This window comes from Mesoplodon mirus, assembly GCF_964341445.2.
Source record: "Mesoplodon mirus genome assembly, chromosome: 3".
In the NCBI taxonomy this organism is placed as follows: domain Eukaryota; kingdom Metazoa; phylum Chordata; class Mammalia; order Artiodactyla; family Ziphiidae; genus Mesoplodon; species Mesoplodon mirus.
The window spans coordinates 77,162,584-77,186,064 of record NC_138978.1 but is presented as its reverse complement, the minus strand read 5'-3'; the positions used below and the strand labels follow the sequence as shown (position 1 = coordinate 77,186,064).

General features: G+C 35.6%; 1 protein-coding gene across 4 annotated transcripts in view; it reads left to right on the top strand.

Annotated features, from left to right (window-relative positions):
* Positions 1-23,481, top strand: part of TTLL7 (tubulin tyrosine ligase like 7) — a 155,475-nt gene that overhangs the window by 111,634 nt on the left and 20,360 nt on the right. For all 4 annotated transcript variants that reach the window (XR_014293258.1, XM_082611963.1, XM_082611962.1 and 1 more), the window contains exons 15-19: positions 214-412; positions 3,937-4,142; positions 5,285-5,419; positions 7,430-7,510; positions 20,690-20,850. Coding sequence is in view for 3 of the 4 variants with exons in the window: in XM_082611963.1 (XP_082468089.1) it covers positions 214-412; positions 3,937-4,142; positions 5,285-5,419; positions 7,430-7,510; positions 20,690-20,850 (782 nt within the window). In the remaining variant the exon portion in view is untranslated. The remainder of the gene's footprint in view (positions 1-213; positions 413-3,936; positions 4,143-5,284; positions 5,420-7,429; positions 7,511-20,689; positions 20,851-23,481) is intronic.

Genomic DNA, 23,481 nt, shown 5'->3' with positions numbered 1-23,481 from the left:
TTCCTCATCATGACTGAACTATATTATTTCAGAAATAATATTTCACAGAAACAGAACAATTAGTGGATAGCATTAGAGCAGTGGTACTTTGGGGGGATTTTTTAGGCTTAAGTGAAAAGCAGTAATCATAAGTGGGAAATTAAAAGTAGTAACTAATCATGTGAATGAGCCTCTTTGAATTCTAACAAAATATCACATTTCCTTCCATTTTAGCCTCTGTCTTCCATGCCCGAGAGTACTGAGATAACAAAAAGACAGAAGTACTACAGCAGTGACAGCAGCTACGGTAGTAGCAGCAGCTCTTCAGAATCAGAAGAAAATGAAAAAGAAGAGTACCAAAATAAGAAAAGAGAAAAGCAAGTTACATGTAATCTTAAACAGTCCAACAACTACAGATTAATCCAACCATCCAGTAAGTTGATTTCTGCTAATTTAGTTCTTATGTGAAAAATTATGGAACTGAAATTACTGAACTCAATAAAAAGACTTTGGGCCAGATGAACCCTTGTGTGTGAGGAGACCTGGATTCTATCCCACTTCCTTCTCCAACCAGACCTTGATTAGGTCTGAATCCCACAGATCCCCTTTTCGGGGTCTGCAAATAGAAAACAAAAGAGTTGACTTAAGGATCTCTACGGTCCATTCTTCTATATTTCAAAGTTTTTGTTAAGTCCTAGATTTCTGCATGAATTGTATAAAATGTGCCTCATGGTTGATCTGATGACTGCATTCTCTTTTAAGCCCAAATATTCTCTCATTGCATTCCCCACTCTGGCACTCATTTTGTTTCATATTCTCGCCTGTTTTTAAAAATGTGTGGATCTCCCTAGGCATTTGACTTGAATGTATCTGTGAGCCACACAATTGTGAAATAGTTGGAAGTTTTGTTCCCTCCCATTTTCGTCACGGGTAAGCACTTCAGTCAGGGCTTTGGTGTATAGGAAGGAAGTATTCAGGAGAGGAACCAACCAGCTTCTCTGTCTCCTTCCTTTCCTGCTGCCTTTTTCCTCTTTCCTCTTTTATTCCTTTTCCCATTTTCTCTCTCTTCCCTTCTCCTGTCTTTCATTCCTTCTTCGATCCCAAATGTCCACTATTGTGTCTGTTATTCTTCTTTCATCCCCAGATGTCCAGTGTGGTACTGCTGTTGCCCAGGCTCAGTCGGTTACCCCTTCCTGATGGCTGCCTCCAAAGCAGGACTTTTCTTAACCTCTGTTTCTCATCTCGCTGTTTGCCTTGTCCTCCCTCGTCCTAGGGCTCCACAAAGGGACCGGTCCAATCATGCGATAAACACATTTCTGAGCCTTTGTTTCTCTATTTCCAGCAATGGTTTAATAGTTACCTGATAATATGTATGTTTTAAACCTGGCCTTCCAGACTTATGAGAAGATGCATAAGGAATGCAGACCTAATAGTTGAAGATTTTTAATATTCTTTCTTTTACTTCCAAATTATTCCATAAAGATACGTGCTAAAGTTCCTGTCTTTGAGGGCTTATGTGTTTGGAGGGGAAATAATGTATTATGTTCCATTTCATTTGTTTATTTACTCCTTTAATATATGTTTATTGAGCACCTGTTCCAGAGTTTGTAAGCTATTTTATCTATTATTTCCCTTTTTCTTAAAGACTCCTTAAGTACTTTCAGTGCATCTCTGTGTAAATATGGCTCTGTTTCTCTTTTGGAAGCTGACATTGTTCTGCCCAGATTTTGTCAGTTTTGGAGCCCCTTTCCTATTGGCTAATGTGTGTATCCTTAACAGCAGGAACTGACAGAGGATAAGGGTAGTGGTGAGAAAAAAATTGCTAGGACTCCTATAGCTCTGAGATTCTTCTTTCTTCTCAGACCAATACGTTAATAAATTGAGATCAGACAAAGAGTGTACTAGAAATGTTTTTAAGTATAAATTCACATTTTAAAGCGAGTCTATTTCAATTAATATCTTTTTCCTTATTGGTTATTTGTTTTTCTAGTCATTAAGAATTGCAGCAAGGGTTTCAATTTGTTTTATATTCCCTCTTTAATCTTACATTAAGGAAGGAATGTTTTAACCACAAACACTCCTTGAGTTTTCTCTACAAAGGGATGTTGATAACCGAGGACAAAAATCCAGATTATGTACAATGCTTTCTGTTGTAGATAGTTAATTTAGGCAATTTAAACTTGTTACAGTACCAAAGGATATATTTAGATTTGATATATGGCAGTCCTACGCAAAACTATATGAAGTATTTTTTTCTCAGATAATTTGTGTATGCAAGTTTCAACCATTTTTTGTTAATCTACCTAAGTATCATTGGCATATCTAGCTATTTAGTTATTCTGTCTGAATTCTAGTGTATGCAGAGGAAAAAATGGAAATCTCTGGTGACTCAAGAGAAAGGATATTTCTTTCTGCAGCTATGATCAGATTATATATGTCCAAACCCATCATCGTAAGCCCTTGAAGAGAGCAGGGCCAAGGTGTGGGTATTAGTACATGCTTATGGGTATTTCTTAGTAGAAGATTGACCAGTGTTATGTACCCCACACAGCCCTTTTTAGAAGCACCATTCTTTAAAAAAATTGTATGACTTTCAGGTTCAGAAGGAGGTTAATAGTTGGAACAAATGGAAGGTTTTTTTTTTTTTTTTTTTAACATCTTTTATAGCTTGAATGAGCATACTTTTTTGGTCCTCTCCAGAACCAAAAGAGGACTGTTAGACTTATCATCAATTCAAAATATTCTTTAGAAATACTTCCCTAAATATAAGGTTCATGTCCATTCCCTTTATAAAGGTTTAAATTTTTTTCAACAGCTAATGAAGAGAAATATTTGGGTATTCAACCTGCCTTCATGTGAGTTTTATTAAATTATTTAATTAATGAAGAGTGATTGATATATTTCCCAAGCAGAGAGAGAGAATATACAACAGAGGGTATATAGAATATATGTACTAAAAAAGATATAAATGTTGATAATATTGAGTGATATTCTATTTCTCTGTGTCAGGAATTAAAATTTACCTGGAATGGTTGGTTCTCTTTTTTAAATGTTCTCAATATGCCCTGAGGAAGATGTTCTATGGTTTTCCCTAGTTGTTCTGATAACAACCCTTTTGATCCAGACATTTTTCTTCACTTAAATCTTTTACTGTAGGAATGCAAATCTAATTTTTAAAATTCTTCTATCCTGTGAATAAGAAGACTTATCTGTCTAGTACTACTCTTATAATAACCAGTTACATATTTAAACTTCATTAGGGTAATCTTTGTTTTTCTTCTGTTTTATTATCATTATTTTATTCTCATGGGCCCTAAATTTTATAACATCCATTTATCCTGGCCATTCTATAGACTCCTATCCATTTCCCCCTATGAATCCTACTGTAAAATATTCTATTTCTAACCTCTACACAGATTCTAATAAGTGACCGGTCTAGTCCAAAGATAGTAGGTGGCATCATGACATTATAGAAAGAGGGAGGTTGCTGCCATTAAATCAGGGTTTAAATCTGAACTTGGTAACTTTCTTGTCATGTGACCTTGAGAAATTTCTTTCTCTGAGTCTCCAGGTGATGGAGATTTGTACTTCAGAGGGTTTCTGTGAGAACAAAAATAAAAGTGAAGCACCTAGCATGATGCCTGGTTTATAGAAGGTGCTCCATACATGTTAGCGTTCCTTTCTTTTGTTCCTTTTATGTCATGTTTTGAGAATAGAACATTAAAGTACCGTATAAGTATTATTCTCATGATAGCCATTCTTTATACATGACAGGGGTTCTGCACCAAGTTCACTGCTTAAATTGAAGAATTAACTTCAAACTCATATTCTCATGATGATGCCTATGCTTTGACATTTACTGCCATCCTGCTAATTATCACTTTGTATAGATCCAATACAGTGGAGAACTTCTTCTAACTCTGCTACTGTGCGATCCCTCCTCTCCATCATCCATAGGCTCCATAAGGCGTTCAGTCAGTTGCCCTCGGTCCATCTCTTCTCAATCACCATCCATTGCAGACAACCGCCCCTTTTCTGCTCAACAAGTGATATCATCATCCCGGTCAGCTTCAGGGTCTCGGTCTCATTCTTTAAACCGTGCTTCCTCCTACATGAGACATCTGCCTCAAAGTAATGATGCCAGCTCTACTGACTCTCCGATGGTAAGTCTTCTGTTTTGCTCCCCTGAGATTAGCGCTGTACTTAGGATTTAAGTGGCAAAGAGATTAGCTGGGAGGAGGACAGATTGAACTTCAGATCCTTTCTATAACTCAACTCATGGTCTCCTGGCATTTGGGTTTATTCATCTTTCTTCACCTATAACTGCGTATGGACTCTTAAAAGGCAGACTTCACTGTATCACAGAACTTGAGGATGAACACTGAGAATAGTATTTTATTTTCCATTTGCTGATGGAGTAGGATAATTTTGTTGAAAATCATCTGAGTAAATATGTGATTTTTCAGTATACTGTACAGTATATCTGTAAATTAGGGGAAATTTGTTGTATGGAAAATTTTCCTTAATGGGACTATTGATTAATAGTTTAAAAAAATAAACTATTGGTAAATTATCCTTAGAGCACTGAAGTACAGCATTGTTTATAATGTTTTCTGTATATTAAGTTAACATATAGTATTAGTTATATATATATATGTGTGTATGTGTGTGTGTATATATATATACATATATATATATGTATATATATATATATATGTGTATATATATATATATATATATATATACATATATATATATTTATAACTTAGCATAAATCCCAGAGATTCAGTATTGAGGAAGTCAATGAATTTATTTTGCAACCAGGCTTACTTGTAAATGCTCAAATAGATATCTCCATGTACCTTCACATAGACCAGGGACTTATTTAATTTGTTTATTTAATGTGGAATTTGCTTCCAAAGGGAAGAGTCTGAAGAATATAAGTGAATGAATTGCACTGGGTAACAATGAATGCTTTTTTTTCTAATCAAGAATTGCCTAAGGTATATGTAGAAAATTAAACTGACCAGGAAGTCTTTTTTAAACACTTGTATTTTTGTTTTAGTACTTTGAGCTACATAAAATACAACTGTGTGGAAGTGTGAAAGACACTCTTGGGAAATCATACCCTTTTAATCCTAAGATTTTAATGCTAAGAATAAATGTAACAACATTATTTTCTTCCTTTTATATTGTTATTTTTTCAATTAAAAGTGCATCATTTTTACCTAGAAATATCTTTCAGATTATAGTGGCACAATGAAATAAGACCCCCTCCAAATATCTGTATTCTTTCAAATTTAAGAGTGAGTCTTTGCGGCAACTGAGACCAAAAGAACAAGAAGACGATCTAACAAGTCAGACCTTATTTGTTCTCAAGGACATGAAGATCCGGTTTCCAGGAAAATCAGATGCAGAATCATTACTTCTGATAGAAGATGTGAGTATTTGATGTACATAAAATACCAAGGAGCTCATACCTTTTTATTCTTCTTCTTAAAATATTAAAATTTATTGCTTGATGGCATTATCCTCAATGACATAGTAAACTTAATTGATGTTCTTTTCAACCTCCACAAGCTTTAGAAGATACAGGGATTATTTTAATTGTTATGATTCATGAGCAATGAGATCACATTTATAATCAGCAATGCAAAATATCTTTTAGTGTATAGTCTTTTTTTTTTTTTTTTTGAGGTACAGGGGCCTCTCACTGTTGTGGCCTCTCCCGTTGCGGAGCACAGGCTCCGGACGCCCAGGCTCAGTGGCCATGGCTCACGGGCCTAGCCGCTCCGCGGCATGTGGGATCTTCCTGGACCGGGGCACGAACCCGTGTCCCCTGCATTGGCAGGCGGACTCTCAACCACTGTGCCACCAGGAAAGCCCGTATAGTCCTATTTTAATGATGCTTCATCAAGTGAAAATAATTAGTGTTAAATAATTATTGTTCTTAATGATTAAAGACACATCAAGTTAAGCCTGCTTCTATAACGATTTAGAAAGATCTAATATGGAATGAGATAATAAGGAAAAAAGTGGGGCCATGGGCATAAAGTGTCAAGAATATTTGAATGTGACACCTTGCATGGTGTTAGTCAAATTTTGAAATGGCTTATGGTGTGTGTGTTTTCTTGTTACACAAGCATTTGCACCACCCAGTGTAACGTTCTAAAATGTCAGAGTCCTAAAATTCACATTAAAGTCAATGACTTACTCCTAATTTAGAAAGAAAGTCCAAGTTATTCGAATATTTTTGGTGAAAGAGCATTTCTTCACTCAGAGTTCTATTTCTTCATTCAAGCATTCTTTTCAAATTGTTATTCTTAGATAATTCCTCAGAATAGAACGTTGTTTTCTGGTTTCCCTTTTTTGTTGGTTTTTTTTTTTTTTTATCCAGAGGAGAAGGCACCATCTAGTGGCCAGTTGTAGGATAAAAACCACAGCCATACATTTGGCTTTTTTCACTTTTTAGCTTTACTTTAGACCTGTCTAAAGCGCTGTCTAGAAACAAAACAAACAAAAAACAATAATAAAAACTTTCTTAGTTAACCAATCAATAATGGCAATTTTGTATTTTGTATTCATAACATAGTTATAACCAAAATCCCCAAATATTATGCATTGCATGTTACATATTTTTTAAAAAGTGAAATGGTATCTTGTTTGCAAATGAGGTTCTATTTGTTACATCAGGGGAAAAGGAAGAAAAATGAACATTAGTTATAAAGCATTATGCTAGATATATTTTTATTTACATATGTTATTTTATTCAATAAAGTAGGACGTCTTTGTACCAGACATTTTATTTCTATTATTTAGAGATATAAATTATGTAATACCTTTCTGAATCAGCTAGATGAAAAATTAGATAATCTGAGAGTAGAACTAATATTTGTGGCTACTGTGATTGTTCTATAAAGACATGGATATAGGCTTATATAATTGATAAAAGATATTAATAATCATACAAGACATTAGATTATTTATTATATGTTTACTTATGCAGCAACTATTTTAATCTATTTATTATAATGTATATAACTAGAATATATATTCAGAAATTTTGCAGATTTGCACAAAAAACAAAACAGGGGGATAATGGAATCCTAATTAAATATAGGCTATCTTCTAATGTGTTATTCAATATTTTGTTACTGTGAATGATGTTGTAAATACAGTTCTTGGAATTAAAATGAAAAATCGATGTTTTGGGCTTCTTCCCAAACCTTATATTCCTGAAGACATTTGACTTTCAATCATTAGAGATTGTGTGCTTTTTACAGCAAAAAGAGAAAAGGTTTAAATTCAGATGGCTTCTTTATCTTACATTAAAAGTCTTTTTGCACGTCTTTTTATGAAAGTAGACATTCTTTATTGCAAATAGTATTATAGTGCTTTCATTTCACAAATTAATTAGATTAAATTTCTTAATGTTTCTCCTCCAAAACAGATGATTGATAACTGGAAGTATCATAAAACAAAAGTGGCTTCATATTGGCTCATAAAATTGGACTCTGTAAAACAACGAAAAGTGAGTAATGAATACCCAAAAACAGGTTTGCTCTTTTGGATTATGTATTAAGCTAGGATCATTAAGCCACATTCATAATCAAACTATATAAATGCTCATCTGCTTACTCATTTCCTCAACAAATATTTATTGTGTATCTATTATGTTTCAGGCACTGTTCTAGCTTCTGAGGATAAACAAGTAGATTAAAAACAGATTCCATGGTCTCATAGAGCTTATATTCTAGTTAAGGTGTTTGACAATAAACCAATATATACTAGAATGTAAGGTAGTATTAAGTACTATGAAGAAAAATAAATCAGGATTAAAAAATTGAGAGAAGGTGATGTAAATGAAATGAGAAAAATACTATGCAGACATCTGTAGGTACAATGCATCAGGCAGAGGGAAGAGCAGATACAGAGGCCCTGGGGTAGAAGTTAGCTTGATGTATCCATGAGACAGGAGACACCATTTATTTCTTCATGTACAGGATAGTTGGTTTTTGCTGGTTAAGAGTGAGTGATGTGGAGGTGACAGTTGGATAGATAAGCAGGGGTCGGATCACAACTTTACAGACCATGGACAGTCTTTGGGTTTTATTCCAAGTGATGAAAAACCACTGGAAAATTTTGAGCAGAGGAGTTACATAGTCTGTTTTATAATTTAGAAGGTTCATGAGAGCTACTTGTGAAGAATAGAACTAGGGGAGAGGGAATGTGGCAGAACAGAAGTAGAGACCAGGTAGAAGGTTTTTAGAGTAACTGAGGCAAGAGCTAATGGTTGTTTAGCTAGGGTGGTAACTGAATTGGGTGGATGCTGGAGAAAGAGCAGGGCTTTGTTGTTCCTTTTATTTTGTTTTACTTTGATTTTGGTTTTGGACCTGCTAAGATTGATATATTGGTTAGACATCCAACTGAAGATATTGAGTGTGTAGTTTTTTAGTTCAGAGCTAAGGTTGCATATGGAGATACAAAATTTAAGGGTCACTAGGATATTTAAGCCTTGGGACTAGATGAGATTACCTAGAGAGTAAGTGTGGTTAGAAAAGAGAAGAGTTTTGAGGACTGAGCCCTGGGCCACTTCTATGTATAGAAATCAGAGAGATGGGGCGGAGGGATTAATCTAAGGGGACTGAGAAGGAGCAGCCAGTAAAGTATGAAAATCCATGGGAACTTGGGGTCCTTGAGACCAAGTAAAGAAATTATTTCAGGGATGGAGCGATCAACTGAGTCAGATGTTGCTGATAGGAGTTATAAGACGAACACCAAGACCTGACTGTTGTTTTTGACAACTTGGAGGTTAATGGTTACCTGATCATAACAAATTCAGGGGAATGGTGGGGAGTAAAACTTGAATGGAGTAGGTTCAAGAAATGGGAAAAAGCACAGATAGTCCAGGCACTTTCTCAAGGAATTTTGCTATAGCGGGGAAAGTTAAATGTGGTGGTAGCTGGAGAGAGATGTGGGTTAAGGACAAGTTTGTTTTTTTTTTTTAAGATGAAGCTATTTACACTTGTTAGTTGCTGATGAGAATGATCTAGAAGAGACGAATGGTACAGGAAAGAGAGGTGATAGAAAATCCTCGAAGTAAGTAAGCTGGGAATGTTTGTCCTAACCAGGAGCACTTATTCTAATAGGAGGGAAGGTAGAGTCTGTGGCATTGTGGTGGGAAGATGTGAAGGTTTTCCTCCAATGGGGAGGGGCTTTGGAGATTTGCAGAGACAGTACAACATCTCAGAGAGTAGGAGAAAGGAGTGGCCAGCAGCCCGAGGGGCCCATAGATGCATTGCAACATTATCTGGGGGGAGATGTACTATTTTAGTAGCTTTAGTGAAGCTGTTGTATTCCTAAATAGTGCAAACTATTACTTCCCCTTTCTAGGATTTATTGCTAGTAAGCTGAAAGTTGACACTGATCAAATAATGACTTTGAAATTATGTACTTTCCTCTGAGTAAACTGAACTCATTATTAAGCATTAACTCATTGAACAAAGGACAACTTAGTGTCCTGTCATGTGCCAAACACTGTGCTGCTGTTGAGGAGGGTGTAACAAAGCTGGTAACAGAAGTAGATTGAAAACATACTGTAAGCCCAGAACTCCTGTTTGTCAAGTCGCTAACTGTGGCCTTATTCATTAAAATAAGGACCTCTTAGTGGAATTGGAACCCTGAATCTTTCCAAGTCCGTGTACTTTTTGTAACCTAGAAGATAGAAGAGTTTAGCTAAATTGGTAATTAAAACAAAATAGATAACCCAGAAACAGATTAAAATACTTATAAGATATTAATACTTGATAAATGTGACATTTCAAATCAGTGGAGTAAAGATAATTTTTCCCCTAAATGATACTGAAACAATTGACTACCTATTTGTAAGAAAATTAAGTTGGAGCATTACCTCTCACCATATGCAGAAATAAATTCCAGATAGATGATAGTTTTATATGTAAAAAAATATTAAAAGTTTAAAAGAAAATACAGAAAGCTATGTTTATAATCTTAGAATGAAGAAACAACTTCATAAGGAAGACTTAGGTTTTAGAACCCAGAAATCATAAAGGAGAAGAATGACAGATTTGATGACATAAAAACTTAACGGATGGCAAAAGGTATCTTAAACCAGGTTAAAAGGCAGAAGTGGTGAGGAGAATTGGGTGGCAGGGGAAAGGGGTGGATGTTGAAGAGGACAGATGTTTGCAGCACATAAAACACAAAGTAGCACAAGTAAACCAATACTTCCTACCGATCAATCATCAGAAGACATACTATCTTGTAAAGTTAATAAATAAAATTGAAAAGCATATAAAAAAGCCATGAAAAGATAATTTATGGATCTTCAAAGAGCCAATTAACATGCAACTAGATCTTGTCCTCACTAATGCTGAAGGAAAAGCAAGTAAAAAACATATCAGCAAAAATTAATAAGACATAATATCCAGTGATGGAAATAGTCTGGATAAAAGGGGCTTTATTATACTATTAGAGAGAGAACGCATTGTTATAGCTCTTTAGAAAGGTAGTTTGCTGTATCTATTAACGTTACAAATGTTCACAACCTTATGACTCAGCAAAACCACTTCCAGCATTCTGTCCTACAGAATAATAATCTGTATAAAATGTATGTGTAGGGCCTCCCTGGTGGCGCAGTGGTTGAGAGTCCGCCTGCCGATGCAGGGGATACGGGTTCGTGCCCCGGTCTGGGAGGATCCCATATGCCGCGGAGCGGCTGGGCCCGTGAGCCATGGCCGCTGGGCCTGCGCGTCCGGAGCCTGTGCTCCGCAACGGGAGAGTCCACAACAGTGAGAGGCCCGCATACCGCAAAAAGAAAGAAAGAAAAAAAAAAACCAAAAAAAAACAAAAAAAAACAAAAAAAATGTATGTGTAAAAGATTTATGCACATGAGCATTCACTGCAGTGGTATTTGTGCAAGCAAAACACTTGAAGCAGCCTAAATATCTATCGGTAGATTTATGGTTAAATAAATTATAGTACATCCATACTATTCAGTTGTGTTAAATTGAGTGCTATTCTGGAATCATAGATCTTAACTTAAGATATAGCACAAGATTATGACTTGTGATGTATGCAACATATGTACATTGGTAAAATTAGCCAGATTTTACTAATCATAAGTGAAGAATATAAGCGATAAGAAGCCACCAAGTACATGGTTTCTGGGAGGCCATGAGTCCATCAGCCCTCAGGCATCTCTTTTCACATATGGGAAGCATTCTGGTTCAGAGTGATGAGTGCCAATTAAGTGTGGTTCACGGTGGCACTGAGGGAGCCTTCCAGATTTGGGTGGCCTTCATCTTTATTCTTCATTAGTTACCCATGCAGTCTTTGTGACCAATCCATTCTCTAGCCAGGTGAAATAAAAATACCAGGTTTATTTACTATGAGTGTTGTCCCATAGAACTTTCTGCAATGACGGATATGTTCTGTATCTGTGATGTCCAATACGGTGGTCACTAGCTGCATGTGGCCACTGAGTGAGATCTTGAAATGTGGCTATTGTGACTAAGGAACTGAACTTTTAATTTTAATTAACTTAAATGTAAATAGCCAAATGTGTCTAGTGGCTACTGCATTTAAAAGTGTGGATCTAGATAGACCACGTGTAGCCTTCTAAGTTCTTAGATGAGAACCTTCTCAGTTATTTTCCTGCTGAGAAATTCTATCAGAGGGTTTGCAAGAATGTTCATTAAGGTCACCATTGCCTTGGGCATCTCAAAGAGAGAGTGCCTTTTTCCTTTTCATATGCCATCTTATGAAGATACCAAGATAGTAAATTAAACAAACAAGTTATACAGTAATATGTGTTGTCCTACTTTAAATCACCACTCTGATTTTTACTGTTTTAAAAATATATATCTAGTGTTAAAAAATTTCAAAAACTAAGTACCGAATTATTAAGATATTTTATTTCTGGAGGATAGACTTACTGAGCCAGAGGAAGGAAAGTGGTAAAATTTGGTGTCATGTTTCCTTTTGTTTTTGTATATTTCTGTTTTTTCAAGTTAACATAATCTTTTTAGAAGTGAAAGAATGACAGGGGGACACAGGCGTTTCTGTGAGGCCTGTCTGTCTTCCCCCGTAACCAGATATTATCTTTCCCTATTCTAAATCCTCACAGTACTTCATACTCAGTTGTACTTATGATCTGACTTGAGAGGTTTCTGTATTAATTTTTCCACCTTTCTAAAAGCCAGGGGCGAGGGGGGAGGTGTGTCTTACTTTGTAGTCAGCTGTAGGCTTTCTATAAACATTTGTTCAGTTGACTCAAATCTAGACTCTTTTGTGGATTCTGTCAATAGCAAGTTAGCTTCTTCTTTCTTTACCCTTGTTTCTTTACTAGTGCTATGTATTTATCTGAACATCAACAAATTAAGATAATGCTGTTATGTTTTTTTTAACATGTGATATGAGAAGGCCTGATAAAACATTGTATGGGGTGATCAAATGATGTGCATGAATAGTAATAATGTTTATCAATTAGAAGAAACAATCTATTTCATGTTTTAGGGTTGTTATGCTCAATTGTGTTTACAAATATCGAGTAAAAGTAAATACTTGCTTATAAATTTAGTAGCAAGTACTTGTGTCAGTATAGTGACTTCTGCTATACTGATTTACTCTAAGAATATTTGGAGTAAGCTATCTTTGTGTAATCCTTCCCTCCAGTTCTCAGATGTGCATCTACATCTCTGTATTCATCATACCCTGTTATGTTAAGGGAATGAGAGCACTGATGAGAGAGGGCATGTTTTTTATTACAACTTAAACACCTTTTTACTTTTTCTTTGAACTCCTTTGTTGCATCTTCCATTTTGGCATTAATCAAAGCTACTATATTTCCTTTGTGCATGTTATCAGTAATAAGATGTCCCATCTCCAACACAAAGCTACCCAAGCAGTTACAGTCATTCTTCTACAAGGTAATTTAATAGACAGTTCTATTTTGGGCAGAAGAATTCATAGCTTGAATTAAAAAAAAAATTTTATTGGAGTATAGTTGATTTATAATGTTGTGTTAGTTTCTGCTGTACAGCAAAGTGAATCAGTTATACATATATCCACTCTATTAGATTATTTTCCCATATAGGTCATTACAGAGTATTGAGTAGAGTTCCCTGGGCTATATAGTAGGTCCTGATTAGTTATCTATTTTATATATAGTAGTATGTATATGTCAGTCCCAATCTCCCAATTTATCCCTCCTCCTCCCTTACCCCCTGGTAACCATAAGTTTGTTTTCTACATCTGTGCCTCTATTTCTGTTTTTAGATAAGTTCATTTGTACCCTTTTTTTTTTGATTCCATATATAAGTGATATCATATGATATTGGGTTGACCAAAAAGTTCATTTGTGTTTTTCCATTACACTTTACGGAAAAGCCCGAATGAACTTTTTGGCCAATCCGATATTTGTCTTTCTCTGTCTGACTTACTTCACTCAGTACGGCAATCTCTAGATCCATCCATGTTGCTGCAAATGGCATTATTTCATAGCTTGAATTTTGACTCTCAGAGAAGAGTAAGGGCTGATCTTAACAAGAGTAAGTTTATCTTGCAAAGTTGCTCAGGTTCATGGAGGGTCCGGAAAGGTGGCTGAGGGATGCTAGGTGTAGGTGATGATGAGAAGGGAAGCCCAGTATTTACACAGTGTGCAACTTATCTGTAGCAACTTTTCTTGCAGTTGTTACGATTACTCTGTTTCCTGTTCTTTCATCAACCATTTTGTTCTTTAAAAGGCTTTTTTCCCCCCAAAACAGACTCTAATTTCCCAGATATATAGAGATGGATGAGACTTCCTTATGTATTTATAATAATGTATATATTATACATTATTCCCTACCTTGTTTATTTCAGATGAAATCAGAGGTAAAGTGGGATCAGAGAATGACTGACTGACTGGAATATTTTTTTTCTTGACAACAAGAGAGCCAATATAATAATTAGCTGCAAAGTGTATTGAAAAAAAAATTTAAAGCTTTTATATGTTGATATTAAACTAAAGGGGCAATAATAGGTAGTGGAAAGAGGAACTGGACTTGTAGTCATATGGACTTGGGTTCAGTACTGCCCCTGCCCTTTTTGCGGGGCAGGTAACTTCTCACAACTTCTCTGAGGTTCGTAGCATTAAGTATTGGAGAGTTCTTGTGAGGAAGTAAGCCATAATATGGCAAGGTGCTCTAGGTTTAGAAGGTGTAAAATGCAGGTGACTTTTTTTTCCTTCTAAGGATCTTCATGCCAGGCTGTTTCTCTGATGTATTTTATTTTACTAAGAACTCTTCATGTGTAGAATTATTTTATGTAGAATATGTATAAATGAAGTATAAAAATTTGTCTGTTGGGTTGTAACATGTTGACTCTTCATTTGACTATCTGTTTGAAACCTGTGCTATTGCTTTATACAGATAGAAACTGAATCCAAGACAAAAAAGAAACCTAGAAATGTGGGTCAGCTTTAGAATGTAGAATTAAGTATTATTAAAAGTTACCCATTTAGAAGGCCAAGAACTTAACTAATTTAACATCTAGATGTGGATTAATCAGATTTATCCTTTGGACTATGATGATAGTAATCATTGGATGGCTATGTCAGTTCAGTTCCCTGGGAAGCAGACATAAGACAGAATTAGAAGTGAAAGACATTTATGAGAGAAGACACCTAAGAAGGCTAAAGGGGAGAGAGAGTTTGAGCAGGTAGAAGAGCCTTCCACCTGCAATATTGGTCTAACACCAGTGAATGGAAGGCAGGAGGATTGGGGAGGAAGATCTTCAGACTTTAGTGAAGTTCTGAGAAAGGCCTTTCAGGCTGATGGGGAGCCCAGAACACAGATTGCCTGTTAGAGGGATCACACTGGGCAGAAATATCCCCCCTCTGGTATCCCAACCGTGCTCAATCCTTGGTCGGGAGCAGTCTGGGGAGAGTATAAGCTTGGCTTGACTGTTGTAATGGATCCTGAATGGGGATGCTGTCAGCTAACTGCACTCTTAGAAGCTGGTTGATTCAAATGGCATGCCTCCATGACTACCACAAAGGTTGTGTGTGATACAATTTAATTTGACAAACATTTATTGGTTGCCAATTTTGTACAAGAACTATACTAGGCACTATTGGGGATTTTGAGAGTTGTTTATTCATTCATTTATTTATTTGCTCATTAAAACATGCACTCAACAATATTGATTGAGAGACGACCATATCCCAAGCAGAATTCTAGATGTGGAATGCACAAGAAAGACTCTCATTTAAATCTCTTAATTCCATTTAGAAACCATTGTTGAAATATGTATCTCACTTTTTCTGTTCCAGTATTGAAGCTTTTGCTAGTTGATCATTTGAATGTTGCAAAACTCTTAAGATTGGAATGCCACACACACAAACTCTTCCACATGTCTTATTTCAAATTTTCCTTAATGGGTGTAAAATTTAAAGGTCAACGATGTAGGCCTAAACTACTGAAAGGAATCCTCACCAGGTGAAAATGGAATCAGCTGATCTTACTTAATGTCATGTTGTGGTAACTCCACACTAGCATAATTCAGCTTTCTGCTAAGAATGAAGTTGCTTTATATAGTTTGTAAGGAATATACTTGAAGTATGAAAATATCGCAGCGATGGTGGGCTGTGAAGAATGCCAAATTTTCTGAGAAGCTTATTCTCTGATATCTAGGCATAAACTAAGATTGGAGAAGGAAGAGAAATAAGTAGTGATAATAAGGTTGTACAATATTTGCATTTATCTTAGGGTTCTAAGAAATCCTTGTTTATCAAGTATTTCTCTAAATAGCAATTTTTAAAATACCTACTGTAGCTGCTTCTGCATGAATTTTGATGTTATTATTTTCCATCTCTTTTTCATTTGGGCTGACATAGATGCTGTACAGGGCTGTTCATTTTCCATCAGCAAAGATGCCTTTACCCTATGTCATGGCTGCTGCATGCATCATTAGTACAGCATGTAGTGATTTTAATGTTATTTCTAAACCTCCCTCACCTCATGCCATTATTTTAATTTAGGACCAACTGTTCAGCCATATGGAGCAGTTTGTCATTCAGCATCTGTATGTTCTTGCAAAATATGAATTTGTCTGTGGGTTTTATGCCTTCAAATGTGCTATATTTCATATGGAAAAGATAAATCTTTTCATTTTATTAATACTTTCATTGACTGAATATCCCATTTATTTTTTCCCTTGGAGAGCTTGATGTTGGATCGGGATGCTTTTAAAAATCACAATGTCAGGAAATGGATCCATTACCTAACATATTCTATAAGTTAGCCTCACATGAGTCTACAGATAAACACAAAGGGCACCTTGCTGACTATTTGTTTTTGTGTTTCACAAGTTATTCATCTCCCATCCATTTACTTCTAACCCCAAAACACCCAGAAATCCAAATAGCATTGCAGATAGAACTGACACTAATTTACCTCATCCCAGTCTGATTCCTTGCCTGTTTTCTGCCTTCCTAAAGTTACTCAGCCAGTGTTTTGCTAGAGGTACAGGCATTGTCTCCCCATCTGCGTGGCCTTTTAAGCAAACTGGTTCCTGATGGACTGCATGGCCTTATTGGAGGGGGTGCCTGGGCAACCTTGTTTGTACACAGTGACTCCACCCATTTTCCCAAGTATTACTTGACTAGAGGTGAATCTGAATCTAAGAAGAGACAATCTCTTCTAGGATTTTGCTATTGGCACCAGGACAGATCAAATTAATTGTGAGGCATTGTTGGGTAGTGGTTAAGGTCATGGGTCTGGCTACATAGCTATCCATTACCTAACTGTGCAATCTTGGGTAAGTTACTTATCTGCTCTATGCCTGGGTTTTCTCATCCATAAAATGAGATCCAAAATGTTTTCAAAACCAAACATTTTTCATAGCCATTAGGCAGCAAAACCTAACCCACCAGAACTCATTTGGAGACAATGACCCTACAGGAAGTTATTTGTTATTTTTATTTTTATTTTGAGGATTAAATGAATTGCTATATGTAAAAGTGATTAGAACAGTGCTTGGTCCATTGTAAGCCTTCAATAAGTGTTAGCTCTGATTTTTACCTTGTTTGCATAGTTTTCACTTTCTTGCAAGAAGCATTTTCACTAAGACAAACACCTACTAAGTGCTAGACCTCTTTTGAGCCTTGGGGACATGGTAGGTATACTGGTATAATTCCTCTTTTTATGTAGCTAACAGTCTCCATTAACTAAACAGGAAATTAAAATAAAGTGAGATAATCATTAATAGGGGAAGAGTTGGGCATTAAGGGATCATACAAAGTTTAGTGGCAGGTAAAGGTCTCCCTGGAGAAGTGATGTTTGAGGTAAAACATAGAAGTTCACCAGGTGAACAGATGGGTCAAGACTGTTCCAGGCAGAGGAGAGAGGCTATGTGAAGACTCAGAGGAGAGATGAAGGGTTTGGGCTCTTGCTTCCTTGGTTTATATGCCCTCGTACCCTCCAAATTACAGGTCTCTCTAACCCACTCCTTTCTCCAGGACCAGAGCTTGAAACTGAAAGATGAAGGGAAGCAAAGGAGAATGTATCTTCCTAGGACGTGCTCTGGCAATGAACGAGCAAGTTTCTGGGTTGCCCCGACCATGCTGGTCTCACAATCTGGGAGATCACTCCTCAGGCAGAGTTGTTTGCTGGGTTGCAAGAGGCCTGAAGATTTATCCATCTCCATGTTGGAGGAAACATGAGGAGTGGAGCAGCTGCATTCCCTATCCCTAACTCCTGGGCCATTTTCCGAAGTTGCTGCTTTTAGCCATGTGTAGGCTAGTATATTAGACCATCATGCTTTAAAATTCCCTCGAAATTAAGAATAAAGCATATACAGAGTAGCGGCCAAGAGAGCCTCCTCTAAGTGATGTACGGAGGAGAACAGTGCTTGGCACGGAGCAGGCAGCCAGTTCATGTGAGCTGCCCTCCTCTTTGGTTCTGTCGCATCGTATGCATTTCACTGTGCGCATATTCAGAAGGAAATAACGAATAACCCATCATCTCAAATGCTGTGTCACTTTAAACCTGAATAATTATTTAATAATAGAATATGAAATGAAGGTAATGTTAAAATTTCCAGTATTGTTAGCATTTTAATTTCATTTATTATGTAGAACTCATATTTATTCTTGAAACCAATTTATGGGTTATCTTTGCTGCTTTTTAAATTCTTCCTGCGTTTTGACTTTTGGCCTGTTATTACTCACTAATACATAGAAAGGAGGAAGGGAAATTGAGAAGAGAATTGATAAAAATTTACCATTTACTGCTAGTGTTGATTCTGGTATCACATCAATTATGAGTCCTGTTTTCTACATTAAAAATATAAAAGGTTAAACTATTAGCTTAACTGAAAATCATAAAAAGATAAAAGGTATGAGTTAATGTCTGATGTCCAAATTATATCAGTATTATTGTGAACAACTCATATCAAAAAATTTTAAATCCCTTTCCATAATTAAGCTTTCATTATCTGTAATAACAAGCTTTCCCAGGACAATTTTTTTCACAAGCTACTTTATTACAGATTGCATTATCTCTCCTCATTCTCCTCCCCTTCAGCCCACACACCCCTGACGCCTGTAGGGTTTACATACTGTTCCCACTTCACAGTGAAAGAAGCTGGAGCAGGAAAGGAAGGAATCATGCTGCTTACACAATTCACTGTGAGAAGCTGTATTTGATATTCTTCTATAAATAAAATGTTATTTTGAAATTTTTTCCCTAAATTGATTTTTAAACAGATGTTTATTCTAAATTTGCCTTTATCAGAACTAATATCACTTCTTTAAATATGGCTGTTTTAAATAGAAACAAATTAAATTCTTCTTTTATATGCTCCCAATTTTCTATACGTTTGTACCTATGGAGAATAATCGTATCTTCATTCAGTCTTTATGTTTGAAAGTCTTTCTCTTTTCATCTCTCACTCTCATCTTTACAAGGAGTTCCTTTAATTAGGTAAAATAAGAAGTGAAAAATCTGCTTTGGTGAACTGAAATTAGGATAACTGTATTTGTTCATATTTACTTTTTCAAAAAAAGTGTTTCCTTGCAAACACCTGAATTGCAAAAGTATTAAATACATTGAATTAGTCAAAGTAGCTTTTTGGGATTTATAAATTTTTCAGAACCTCTAGGATTTTAGTTTCCCAGAATTAGATTAATCCTAGGCCTTGTTTCATGATACTTTCTAATTATTTGTCCATATATGGTCTGCTTTTATTTAGTTAGCATTTTTAAGTTATTGTACCATTTGTGAACCAAACACCCAAATCAAGTATCTTGGCAAGAATCTATTATCTTATCAAATGACTACCTTCCATCTCCCTGGCCCGTTATGTCTCAGGTAGCCATTTTCTTAAATTCAGTATTCCCCAATCCCTTGCTTTCTTTCTTTATATATTCTTATTATATCTATGTGTATTCCTCATAAGTATTTTTAAAATTTAATTGTCTTTACTTCTATTAAAAGAGTTTCATACTGTATGTAATGACTGGTATGTATTTTTTTAAAACTTAACCATTAATAATTAAGATGCTCCCTGTTGTTGTGTGCCCTTTAATTTCATTCATTTTGACTACTGTATAAAAGTCCAAGGGAATGAGTATACGACTATTTATTCACTCTCCCATTGATGGAGAGTTAGAATTTTTCAAGGTGTCTGTAATTGGGAACAGCTGTTTGAACATTCTTGTACATGGCTCTTGTTTTTAACCTGTGAGAGAGTTTCTCTTAGGAATAAACTTGCTGGGTCTTGGGGTATATGCATTTTCAACTTTAGGAGATAATGCCCAGCTATTTTCCGATTTATACGCCTGCCAACAAGTCTAAGAGATGCTGTAGATCCATATTTCTCCAGCACTTGGTATTGTCAGACTTTTAATTTTTGTCAATTAAATGGATAGAAAATGATGTCTTATTTAAGTCTTAATTTTTATTCTTTATGTTTATCAGGCATATTTATTTCCTCTTGTGTGAAAGTCCTGTTCATGTATTTTTGTCCATTTTTTTCTGTTAATTTGTTGGTGTGTATTTAACAATTGGTTAGGCATTCATTATATATTCCTGATACTAATCTTTTGTTAGATGTATATGTTTTGAATGTATTTTACCAGTTTGTAACTTGATCTTTATTTCCTTTAAGGTATCTTTTGATGGCCAGAAGTCTTAATTTTAATATAAGGGAAACCTATTAATCTTTTATGTTCTATACTTTTTTGCTACTTAAGTAACCTTTTTCTAAACCAAAGTCTAAAAGATATTCACTAATACTTTTCACTAAGATATTTAATGGCTTATTTTTCAGACTTAAAACCTCAGTCACTCTAGAGTTGATTTTTGTGAATTGAGTCAATGATTCAACTGCATCTATTTTTTCCATGAAGATTACTATTTTAAAATCTCCATTTATTGATTTAATTTAAATTTCACTTAACTTTAATTTTTAAATTTAATCTCTTCTTACTCCAATGAGTCAGACTTGCCACCTATGTCATATACCAGAGTTTCATAAATACTGGATCTATTTCTGGACTTTTCATCCTGTGCTGTCATTTAGTGAGTGACTGAGTGAGTGAGTATGTGTGTGTGTGTATTCATTTTTGAATTATATATATTCATCTTTGAATTTTAGACACACACGTATACACCTAGATTTTGAAATATTTTGGGTTTTCCACTAGGTTTTGGACATAGTAAAAACAAGTGTCCGTACAGTTCTTCCACGCATCTGGAAGGTACCTGATGTCGAGGAAGTAAATTTATATCGGATTTTCAACCGAGTTTTTAATCGCTTACTCTGGAGTCATGGCCAAGGACTGTGGAACTGTTTCTGTGATTCAGGGTAAGTTTTAAGTTATCTTTTATTATTGTCATTTTTAATATTTTACTATTTAGTTATAAAGTTAGCCCAATAAAATGGCTAAATTTTTTTAATCTCTTAAAATGTGGATTTGTAACTGCATATAAATTTCAGTACTCAGCTATAATTTATAGCATTTAAGCTGATGTAGATGAGATGATGGATATGAACACAACACCACCCAACAAATTTGAATTCAGTGGAGAGAAGGTAGTCTTAATTAATGAAAAATCTCAGTTACAAATCTGTATCTGTACAGCTCTTCTGCTGTTGCCTTTCTGTAGCAGACTTCCAAAATCATGGCTACACTCCTGCTCCTCTCCAGACTTTCAGTCCTATCAAAGCTGTTATGACTCACTGTCATTTTGTCTTCAAGATATCTAAAACCAAACGTTCCATACCTCCCTTTTATTCAGAAATGGCTTCCCTTCTGGACTTCCCAAAATCCCATTGTTATTCTCCCAATCACACAGGTTTGATATCTCAGGGGCATCCGCATCCTGGTTCTCCTTCATTGTCTTTATTCAGTCATGTGCTAAATCTTGTTAGTTTTTCTGTTACATCCCCACTGTGGCTACTCTAGGTTGTTTTTCATTATTCTTAACAATTATCAATTATTTAATTGTAGATTGTTCTTCACTGTTCTTCACAATTATAGAGTATTTACTTGATAATTTAAATACTTTTGGAGATACAAAGCTGAATCTGACATAGATCCTTCCCTGAAGAAACTTAAAAATGATCATCGCTAACACTATACCACTTATACTATGTGCCAGGCATTGTTCTAAGCACTGTACATGTATTAAGTAATTTAATCCACATAACATCACTTTGAAGCAGGTTTTATGATAATTTCCATTTTATAGATAAGGAAACCAAGGCACAGATAGGTGCTAAGGACCTAGTGCAACTGGGATTTGAACTTAAGCAGCCTGGTCCCAGATTTCATGCTCTTAACCAATAAAACTCTGCTGTCTCTAATAGACAAAATAAGATACATGCAAAAGTCATGATTATGAAGGAGATGACAGATACGTTATTGTAGGATTTCAGAGAAGAGGAGCTTTTCTGGTAGAAAGGCTAAATGAAATTAATAGATTCCCAGGCATTTTTTCCTCCAGTTTTTTGTTTCCCTATCCATCCTACTGTCAGTCATTTCCTAAAATCTGTAATGATTTCCCTCATTTATCATTAAAGTCTAGACTTTTTATCTAGAGATGTAAGACTCTCTAATATGCTGATTCTTTTCTTATTTCTCCAGTCTTCTCTCTCATTACTCTCCTACTTAAAACTTTGCTCCCCCAAAACAAATTCATTATTTTTCAAATATCTTAAAAATTTGTCCCTTTCTGCCTCCGAACTGTTAGTGTCAATGAGTAGCTGATTGGACTGCCTTCTACAACCCCATTTCTCCAATCCCCTCTGCATTATTTAAATCCTATGTAAACACCCAGACCATGCCCTTTTTTTTGGTAAAACCTTAACAGACTATTCTAGTCTGATGTGATCTCTGAATGTCTTCCATTTAAATATTCTAGTCATCTAGTACTGAATCATTTATACCATTTGCAGACTTATTCTCATCACCATAATTTTCCTCAGCTACCATTCACCAACAGGGAGAATTCACAAGGTGCTCTGGGTTGTGATGAAATCTGAGAATAATCTTGGCCATAAATTATTTCTACAGAGACTTAAGTGAAACATTTGAACTCTACTCCATGGCCCTTAGTTGATGGCTGTCTGTAGAAGTTCTCTTAATCTAAAGTCATAATTAGAATTTTTTTCTGTTTGTTGATCCATTGGTTGGAATGTTGAACATGGATTTCAGCTAGTCTTCACAAATGGAAGGCAGTGAGATAGTCTGCTACTGAAATTGGTGCTGATGACACTATTTTGGTAATTTACTCTGACTTCATTCAGAATCCTTTTCTCTTGTACCTAGCACACTACTCCCCCCCAGATTTCTCCGCTGGTATCTATTACTACTAGTAATCATAAATAATGTAAATAACATTTATTGAAAGATTACTAAGCGCCTGATACTGTTTTTCATAGTAAACATTTTTATAGTAAACATTTTTATAATTACCACTACAATATTTTGAGTAAACTATTATTATTATTCTCATTGTATAGATAAGGAAATTGAAGCATAAAGTGTATAACTTGCCCAAGTTCTCATAGTGAGCCTGGATTTAAACCCAGGTTGTCTGAGTCAAGAGCCCAGGCTCTTAACTCTATGCTTTATTCAGTCCTCTCAAAGCAGCATTGCCCGTGGTTGCCAAGCTTGCTATACTGCAAGCCCATAGCATTAGCCCAATCCCCAGCCCACTGCACTGGGTTGGCTGGAGCAGCAGTAGCTTTGAGTCCAATTTGACCTCCACTCTCCATCCATTTCTTTAAAAACTTGGAGGCTTGTAGAGATGAGCTTTACATCAGATTTTTTTTTTTTTGTACCTTTACAAATGGCATTCCTAGGCTTCTTCAACTTAGTGAAGTCACATAGTGTTGTGTGTGTTTGATTGTCACTTTGGACCCAGACTAGTTCTGCTTATTCTTTGAATCGTATCTAGTCAATGTATACTCCTTTAACCTTTGATCTAACAG